Source organism: Mastomys coucha, unplaced genomic scaffold, assembly GCF_008632895.1.
Source record: "Mastomys coucha isolate ucsf_1 unplaced genomic scaffold, UCSF_Mcou_1 pScaffold23, whole genome shotgun sequence".
Classification (NCBI taxonomy): domain Eukaryota; kingdom Metazoa; phylum Chordata; class Mammalia; order Rodentia; family Muridae; genus Mastomys; species Mastomys coucha.
Genome location: NW_022196906.1, coordinates 104623819 through 104633190, shown reverse-complemented (window position 1 = coordinate 104633190; position 9372 = coordinate 104623819). Strand labels below are relative to the sequence as shown.

The window sequence follows — 9372 nt, the reverse complement described above, 5'->3', positions numbered from 1 at the left end:
AAGTGCCGGAGAGGATCATCATTCTCTTACCTGAGATTCCTGACACTACCTCCTGAGCCCCCCGCCCATGCTGGGGTGGGCCTAGTCAGTGATGTGACTGTTTTGGGGTCACCCAGGCTCCTCTAAGTACTCTCTCCTACATTCTTATATAAGTCAGCCCAACACACTGGCTGGTTCCCAGGCTGGACTGGGAAGGACCTGTTCTCTGCTGTCCTTGGTGCCCTATCTGGTTTGTTCAGGTCTTCCCAGAAAAAGTTCAGGTAACAGGGATACAGGGAGAGGCCTGCAAAATCCAATGTTGCTCACCCTGGGCTCAACCATAACTCCACAGAACATGACTGTAGGTGGAAGTGCTCACCCCACCAGGCTGCCCTGGCCTGCAATGCCTGACTGATTCTTCACAGGGCTGTTGCATCCTTTGGCCCACCCTTGACCTGAGCCAAGAGGATGTGGGACAGAAGCCAGGATTCTGTCCCCTGTGGAGTAGCACTGAAGATGGAGAGGGCAGGGCAGGGCTCTGTCAGGCCTGGAGAGCAGGCAGAGGGCAGGGACAGCTTCAGTTTCTCGTTGGTGACACAGAAGGCTGCATGAGCTCACCGTCCCACGCTACACATCAGATGGGATGCAGGGAGGGGCCCAGTCAGCTCTACTCCCTTTCAGCTGGGAGATTTTAGCCGAGTGACTTCACCTGCCTGCCTGTGGTTACCCCACCTATACTTCACACCCAACCCAGAGCGGCCAAAAGACTTCAGCAGAGGACTTTGAAAGCACGGAAGAGCATGACACATAAGATATGACTTTTTCCCACACAGAAAGGGAAGGCCCCAGCAATGCTCCCACTCTCTTCCTACACAGTAGGGACATGCCCACTGCAGATCACAAGGGCAGTCAGACTCACAGCTCCTACACAGTAGGGACATGCCCACTGCAGGTCACAAGGGCAGTCAGACTCACGCTGGTCTTAAGCCAGCCCTTTTTTAATTTGTTCTTCCTAATCTCCAGCCTGCTCCTAAGAATGATGAGTCTGGAAAGGGGTGATGCATGCTATGTTCCCATGCTGTAGCTTTGGTGAGAGAAGGGAGGCAGAGCCATCCCACTGGCTGGCGACAGGGATACCTGAAGCTGGAAGGTGGGCATGGCTTTATGGTCACCAAGAAAATGGGGCAACACATGTTTAACCTGTAACATGCCTTGGTACAAGGATCCTGGGACCCAATCTGCAGAAGAGAGAAGCCTGGTGTTTGCCAGACTAAAGGGTTTTGGCACCTGGCCTGGGGTTGGCTCTCAGCAGGGCAGGACCCCACCCTGTCTATAGAAGGGTCACACACATACATGGAGCTGGAGAACAACCTTTCCAGCCCCTGAGAAGGCAGGCCAGTGGCCTAGAGTCTTTCACAATATGTGACACTCACTCCAGGGAAAACCCACTGAGGTCTGTTGGATCTAGGATCCTGGACACAGGGAACATAGTTCAACGTGGTGTGTGCAAAGCCATGGGTTTGAGTCCTAGCATCACATCCAACAAAGACCAGGATCCAAGCTGCAGGGAAGCTGTCTTCGACTTGCTTGGTCAGGCACTCAGCAGGATATACTTCCGTGTTAGATCTGGTATGGTACCTCCCTTCACCCTGCTTCTCGGCTCAACCCGCCGGCCCCTCTGCAGGGCAGAGCCTCCACCCGATGGTCCCTCTGCAGGGCAGAGCCTCCAGGCACTTAGCACAGAGGACTTGCCTTTGGGAAGCGAAGACACCTGACCTCTGGGACCAGAGGCATCTCTCCTCCCAACCAACCCAAGTCAGACACCACTGGACCCCACTTCCTACCACAAGTTTGTCTGTGGAGAACGGGACAAGATTTATCCCAGGAAAGAAATAAAAAGTATTTCTTATCCATAGACTCAATGAAATTCTAATCAAAAGGCCAGCAGGTTTTCTTTCTCTTCAGGAGACAGCAACAAGCGGGTTGGTTAGAGGGAGGAAGGGCAGAGGAGAGTTTGGAGAATCTTAAACTATAGGTGGTCTCAAATTCAACAGTCCTCCTGCCTCAGCCTTGCTAGTCCTGGGATGCCAGCTGAACCACTGCATCCAACATGACTGTAAAGTTTACAAGGAAAGAAAGGATTTGAACAACGAAGTCATTCTGAAAAAAGTCTTATGGACGACAGGATGGCCACCCTGGGCAAGCCACGAGAACCAGCTTGGCTGGGGAAGCAGGGGCAGGACCCTAGGGCTGGCCCCAAGGTTCCTCAGCTGCACACCCTGGCCTTGCAATGTTTCTGGTTGGACAGCTCAGTCTGTGAAATGAGGCCACTCGGCTTCCTTCCAGCACTCTCTAATCTGCCAAGTGAGCACCGCTCGGTCCCAGCTCCTGCTCCTCCCTCTCGTGGTCGCATGTGCTTACTTCTACTCCCATGCACCCACCTGCTGCTCCCGAGCCACTGTCCTAGCTGTAAAGGTAGCACGTGTGTTCTCTAAGAGCTAGTTAGGCAGGTTCAAGCTCTGTCTGTAGGTAACCATCTCAGGAGGGAGGGCCTCTGAGTGTCTTCCTGCTGCTCAGAGCCCAGCACGGCTGGGAGATATCCTAAGTTCTTTCATTTCTGATTGGTTAGCTGAAGATACCAAAGCTCAAAGAGACAACACGACTTACCCTACGGGCAGAGAGCTAATAATTTGCAGGCCCTAACCCTTAATCTGGATGTGACTTTCAAACCTCAAATCAATTCTATCTGCTTGGGTTCTACTCTTTCAGGGCCTATTGCTTTTTTTTTTTTTTTTTTTAAGTGCACGATGATCTAACTATACAAATCAATTGAAATAGCCATCAGCCAAGTGTCTGTGCAGTGTCAAGGTAACCAGGCCCCTGCGAGAGGTGCTAAGTGGCCTGCAGGGGCACTGGGGCAGGTGGATCTTATTCTCTGCCAGCACACAGGTGCTCAGCCAGCAGGTCCCTGGGGTCCTTCGGTGGATGGAGTTCAGAGTCAGGCGGCAGTGTGGAGTCTCCAGGTCAGGGCAAAGGAGAAGTAGGGAAGGAAGGAAGGAAGGAAGGAAGGAAGGAAGGAAGGAAGGAAGGAAGGAAGGAAGGAAGGAAGGAAGGAAAAAAGGAAGGAAGGAAGGAAAGAAGGAAGGAAGGAAGGGAGGAAAGAAGGAAGGAAGAAGGAAGGAAGGAAGGAGAGGAAGAGGGCGCCTTTTCCTCCCCGTGAGAGTCTGGCCAGGAGCCGCCAGGCACAGCTTAGCCTTGTCCCATCCCTGGAACTCAGACTCTGATTCTCTAAGTCCCTCAGGATCATTCCCAGGATGGACCCCCACTGACACTGTGTAAAACTGGGGTTGGGGGCTCATGAGTAGAGGTCCCAGGAGTTGAGGTGCTATCTGTCTTCCCAGCCCACTGCAGGTGGCAGGCCTCTAGGCCCCACTACCCATATCCTGCCCTCTGAATTCCACACCTAACTCAAGGCATGATGTTCTCCATGAGGCCTCATCCTGTTGCCCTCAGATGAAAATGGCCTAAGCAGGTACTGTTCTCTGCAGGACACTCAAGAGCTGCTGTCTCCCAGGCTTCCCCTCTGGCTCACTGGACTGAAGCAAACTGTTTTCACCTCCAAGAAGCCCAAGAAGTCAACGTGCTCACTAGTGAGCAGCCTCAGAGGCCAGCCCTGCAGTGGAGCTGTGGGTCAGCCTTTCTCCCCTAGGGGACCTGGCCTCAGCCTGTGTGTAGATATGGTGGACTGCACAGGTGATCCTGCAGGGGCCCTTTCTGCATGGAGTACCTGCCCCTGCTTCATCCATCCTGCTCTTCCTGGAGAGCTCGATCCCTCAATGCCACTGTGTAGGGTCTAGCCCAAGGGCCTCGTCTTAACCATTGTCAGGACTCAGCTTTGCCTTCCTGGCTCTGTGCTCTGAAGGCATTCATGTCAGAAGAGCCTGCTTTTCTCTGGGAGCTATGGAGGCAGGTACAATTCCTTGCTAGCTGGGCCCTTTCTCAAGCCGACAAGCTGCATGAGCGATCCTCACTGCTTGAGAGAAAAGACGAGAGAGGAGCAGAACACAATGAGTGAAGCAGACCTGACCCAAAGTCTACCGTGCTTGGTCCTCAGCTGCTCTGATGGAAAGACATGGGGCCAGTGCTCGAGTGAGCAAGAGCCTTGATGTGGCCTCACAGGGAGGACCTTTTACTGACAGGAACCTGGAACTAAGTCTACTCCTTCTTCTTTCTCAGTTAGGACAAGATGCATTTGCCCCTTCCCTTTGCTCTTTGTTTAAAAACAAAATACATGTTACAGACTGAAAGCCCCTGTGGAGCCAGTCTCTTTGCCTCTTTGCCAATGTTACCTGCAGCCACCTCTCCCTATGCCTTCATACTGCTTCTTCCCAGCAGCTCATCATGACTCCTCTTGTAAACAGCCTGTGTCCCTTTAGGGATTGCCATCAACTACCGCTGTCTCCCTGGTGTTTGCAGCAGTGTCCTGCACAGCATACAGCAGATGCACTGGGAAACATGCATTGAGTCTCGATCCTGAACTTTCTCTTTGCTGCAACACCATCTCTGAGATTCAGCCGCATGGCGGTCCAACAGCTGAGGCTCTCACTGATCTACCTACTGCTAACTAATGACCCTTCTTTCTCAGTAAGGAAGAAGACGAGAAGAGACCATCTAGTGTATCAGAGGCAGCCCAGAAATGAGACTCAAGGCACCAGCTAGAACCGATGAACTGGGCACCCATGAACAAGCCGGAAGGAAAATGCTCCGGCTTCTAAGTAGTGACCAAGAATGAGGGAGGCTGGGGCTGGTGAGATGGCTCAGCGGTTAAGAGCACTGACTGCTCTTTCAGAGGTCCTGAGTTCAAATCCTAGCAACCACATGGTGGCTCACAACCACCTGTAATGAGATCTGACACCCTCTTCTGGTAAGTCTGAAGACAGCTACAGTGTACTCATGTGTATTTAAAAAAAAAAAAAAAAAAAAAGAAGGAGGCCTACAGGTACCTACAGGTCTGGGGCACGTGGCAAGAAACCCCAACGTGCTAGGGCCTCCCCAAACCACAGAGTTCAGTGCAGAGTCTCTCAGAATAGAGAGCTGTTGACATACTCTGAACCCAAGAGATATGGCAAGGACCTTGAGGGACTGCCAACAGGGTGATATAAAAGCATCCTAAATGATGCTGGAGATGGAAAAGCTAGATGAGGGCTTGCTCTTCCAGCCATGAAGCTGATTGAGGCCTATGGCAATAGGAAGGCCTGCTCTGGTATGATAGCCCAGCTCCTCTGGGAAGCTCTGCCTGCCCACAGGGCCATCCTACCTTCTATAGGAAGTGCAGACTCCAAGCAGCAGTGCCTGTGCATGAGAGAAGCTGTCCAAGAGGTGAAGAATGAATGAATGAACAAGTGCAGGCTGAGAAGGCAGGTGTGAGCAGATGATCAGAGCTTTGCACACAGGGCAGGTGGGACCTGCTTTTGCAGGGATGTAGAACACACAAAAGGTGCATGGCAAGACTGAAAGATGTAATACACAGCCAGAATGGAACCCAAGCTAACAGCTGGACCACAGGTTCCCGACCTGGGGTGGTCACAGAGGTCGCCCAAGACTGGGAAAACTACGATTTGCAACAGCAGCAGAATTACAGTTATGAAAGAGCAATGAAAATAATATTATGGTTGGAGGTCACCACAATGTGAGGAGCTGGATTAGAGGGTTGCAGCACCGGGAAGGTTGAGAAGCCCTCAGCTAGACAGTAAGCAGGAAGGACTACAGGGACAGCCCTAACTAGTGAGAGGGTTGATCTCTTCAGGTCTGTACATGGCAGCCATGTGAGCAATGTCCAGCCCTGAAGAGCACTGGGAAGGTGTCAGTGGGGAGAGCAGGGCACACCCCCCTACCCAGGCTCTACCTGTGCTTCCCAACTTCCTCTTCCTCTTCTCTGAGCTGCTTGGTCTGTGGCTCCCCATCTTCCCTGTCCTGTAAAGAAAGAAAGAGAACCACTGCTCAGGTAAGCTCTCCTGTAGTTGGGGTCACCTGGAAAGCCAACGAAGACAGGACAGTCAGGGCCAGGTATCTGATGGGTGCCATGCAGGAGCCTGGTTTTCCCCTGCTCTCTTCCTTAAAACTCTACAGCCCTCCCAGCCCTCGGGAGGAAGAGGCAGGCACATCGCTGTGAGTTCTAGGCCATTTGGGTCTACATAGTGAGTTCCAGGACAGTCTACACAGTGAGACCGTGTCTCAAAATTAAATTGAACAACAGCAACAATAACAACAAACCCCTCCATGATCCCAGACCAGTCCCAGGCACAAAGCACAAAGAGCTAGAAGGTCGTAGTCAGCAAGAATGGAGCTGGTCAGGGCTGCATGGCCACCAGCCACCTTCATGGATCTGGGTGGAACCATGTGTTGGGCTCTAGGGAAGGAGGAAAAGATGGTCACCAACAACTAGGCCTCTTGGCATTCTTTCCAGCCTAGAGACTTCTCTAGGAAGACCCATGTGGATCACTTCAGAAGTAACCTAATCAGGAACAGGCCTAGAACTCGACTCACTGCCCAGGTCTGTGGAGTACTAAGGAAGGGAGACGGAGGCAAACGAGCCCATGGAACAGTGTATGGGGAAGTTTCCTCTGAATCTGGTTCTTAAGCATTTTCTTACGCGCGCGCGCGTGTGTGTGTGTGTGTGTGTGTGTGTGTGTGTGTGTGTGTGTGTGTGTGTGTGCGCGCGCGCGCGAGCATGTGCGTGCGTGTATACGCATGTGCAAGTATGCCATAGTGTGTATGGAGGTCAGAGGACAACTTCCACATTAGGACAAGTTTCAGGAGCTCTTCTTCCTCTATCACGTGGGCTCCAGGGACTGAACTCAGCTTGACAGGCTTGGTGACAAGCACCTTGAACCATCCCAGTTTACTTAAGACACGTTTATTTCAGTCCAGATACGGTATGCTTGTGGTCCAAATGCCCTGAGGACTGTAACTTTTTTTTTTTTTTTTTTTTTTGGTTTTTCGAGACAGGGTTTCTCTGTATAGTCCTGGCTGTCCTGGAACTCACTCTGTAGACCAGGGCTGGCCTCGAACTCAGAAATCCTCCTGCCTCTGCCTTCCAAGTGCTGGGATTAAAGGCATGTGCCAGCACCGCCCGGCTGAGGACTGTAACTTAAGGACACCACTAGGGCCATTTCTACCTACTGCACAAAAAAAGTGCTCCTGAGTCCTCTGCTTCCCAGCATCACTATGGCTGGACAAACTGACTGCAGGTATGTACACTCACGGGCAGGACCAAATGTATGGAGCCATGCCACAGGCCCAAGGCTTAAACCAAGCTAGGATTGAAGCTTACATGCCAGGGCTAGCCCTCTAGAAGATCTCAAACTCACTTTGTTACTGGCAATGGACTCTTGCTGGAGAGGAGTTCTCAGAAGAAACCTGGATGCTTCCACTTGCAACCTGTTGTGATGGCTGACACTGTGCTGGGGCTGACACTGGAACTGAAGTAGCTCCCTGTACTTCCTTTCCTAGATGGTCCTGCCTCCCTCTGGGGTGACATCTACCAGTGCTCACTCTGCAGACCCAGAGCAATGACAGACACTGCCATTCCTTGGCCATATGACCTATGGGGCTTTGCTCACTGAAAGCCTTCCATAATAGACCCCAACCCCAGCCCAATGCAGCTCGGTCTCATGAAGCAGCAGGGGTGAAAGGAGATAACATGGGTTTCCTGGGATGAGGAAGGGGAACTCTGGGTTCCCTAGGACACATCGACAGGATTGGGAAAGGCTTCCCAGGGGACAGCCTGAGCAAAGATAAGAATAGAGAGGCTCAGGCTTGAGAAAACAAGCTGGCATTCTCTGAGTGGCTCCTAGGCTAGAAAGGGGCCTCAAGAGGCCGAGCTGACACAGGCTCCTGCCCCGACGAAAGGCTGGCCCACAAAGCTACCAGGCTTCTTTCTTTTTTGTTTTTGAGACATGGTCTCATTATGTAGGCTTGGCTGGCCTAGAGCCTACTATATAGACTCAAAACTCATTGAAATGCACCTGCCTCAGTGACCAGAGTATTTGGATTAAAAGCATGCAGATATTCTAATATCCCCTACCAACAGCAAATCCCAGAAGTGCTTGCCTCAAGGGAAGGGGCTGGTGAATTGCTCCCTGGGTGCTCAACCCCACCCCTCTGGGAAGCTTCTTTCTGAAGGGCTCTGTGCAGCTGACAGAAGCAGGCAGAGTCTGTCTGTGTAAGAAGGATCCACCAGGAGGAGTACTTGGCCCACACATGCCCCTTCCTAACCAAGGGCAGGGTTAAGCTCAGCCAGAGCCAGGCTGCCACTGCCATCTCCAAAAGCCCCAGAAACACTCAAGTGCCCTGGCAAGGGCCGAGTTACTCATTAACAAGGAAGAAAACACGAGGTATCCAAGGGACATTCCCAAACCTCCTAGCCATGTGGCTGGCAGGTGCAGCGTGGTCTACAGCCAGCCAGCTACCCTCATGTGGGATGCTGCGCAGAGCAGAGACCACAGGCAGAGGACAGATGACAGCGGGTGGCAGGAGAGGGTGAGCAGTGCATAGGGCACACAGGTGAGGACAGCAAGCATTCCTGAGACAATAATTGCTTTGGGCCAACAGCCAACTTAGGTCACAGGCACCACTGCCCCACCCCAGTCCACTCCCCTTCTAGGGATGCTGAAAATTCTGCACCCCACCCCCACTCCAGCATAGGTCACCCCAGCCTGAGAGACTGAACTCATGAACTTACGACCTCAGAACTAGAGGAATCACAGGAGTGCCTACCTGAGGTTCTCAGTCTAACATGGGGGTGGGGCAGATAATTCAGAAAAGGCTATCAGAGAGAGGAAAAGTGAGAAGAGATGCCCAAAGTCACAGAACCTGTAAATGGCGGTAGCAGATCTGGATCACGGTCCTCCAGGCCTGCCCGGAAGCTCTTGCCAAGTGTAGAAGCAGCCTATTGAAGAGTAGTACTGTTTCTAAGACTGACTCTAACTTCAGCTCCCTTTCCTGTCTCCCCATAGTTCAGATACAGATAGCCCAAGGCACCAGTAGATGCCCAACAAGAGAGGCGGCCCAGGGATCTCATATCCAGACATACTATGATGAGACCCCTAAGTCAAGCCAATGATGTCTGAAGCACCCAGCCTTGGATTCAAGACTACCCTAGGCTATGAACTGGAGCACTTTTATTAAATGTTTCTGCTCTTAGAAAAACCTAATTACCAAAAAAAAACAAAAAAAAAAACAAAAAACAAAAAACCCACATTTTAAATACTTTCCTACTATCATTGCTTAACATGTGTCAAATTAGTGTATAAAGACACACTAGGGGCTGGAGAGGTGGCTCAGCAGTTAAGAGCACCAACTGCTCTTCCAGAGGTCCTGAGTTCAATTCCC

General features: G+C 51.8%; 1 protein-coding gene across 2 annotated transcripts in view; it reads right to left on the bottom strand.

The window, feature by feature from the left end:
• The window catches only part of Ccdc12 (coiled-coil domain containing 12), a 57120-nt gene that overhangs the window by 15320 nt on the left and 32428 nt on the right, over positions 1–9372 (bottom strand). For both annotated transcript variants that reach the window (XM_031343933.1, XM_031343932.1), the window contains exon 2: positions 5885–5952. In XM_031343933.1, coding sequence (XP_031199793.1) covers positions 5885–5952 — 68 coding nt within the window. The remainder of the gene's footprint in view (positions 1–5884; positions 5953–9372) is intronic.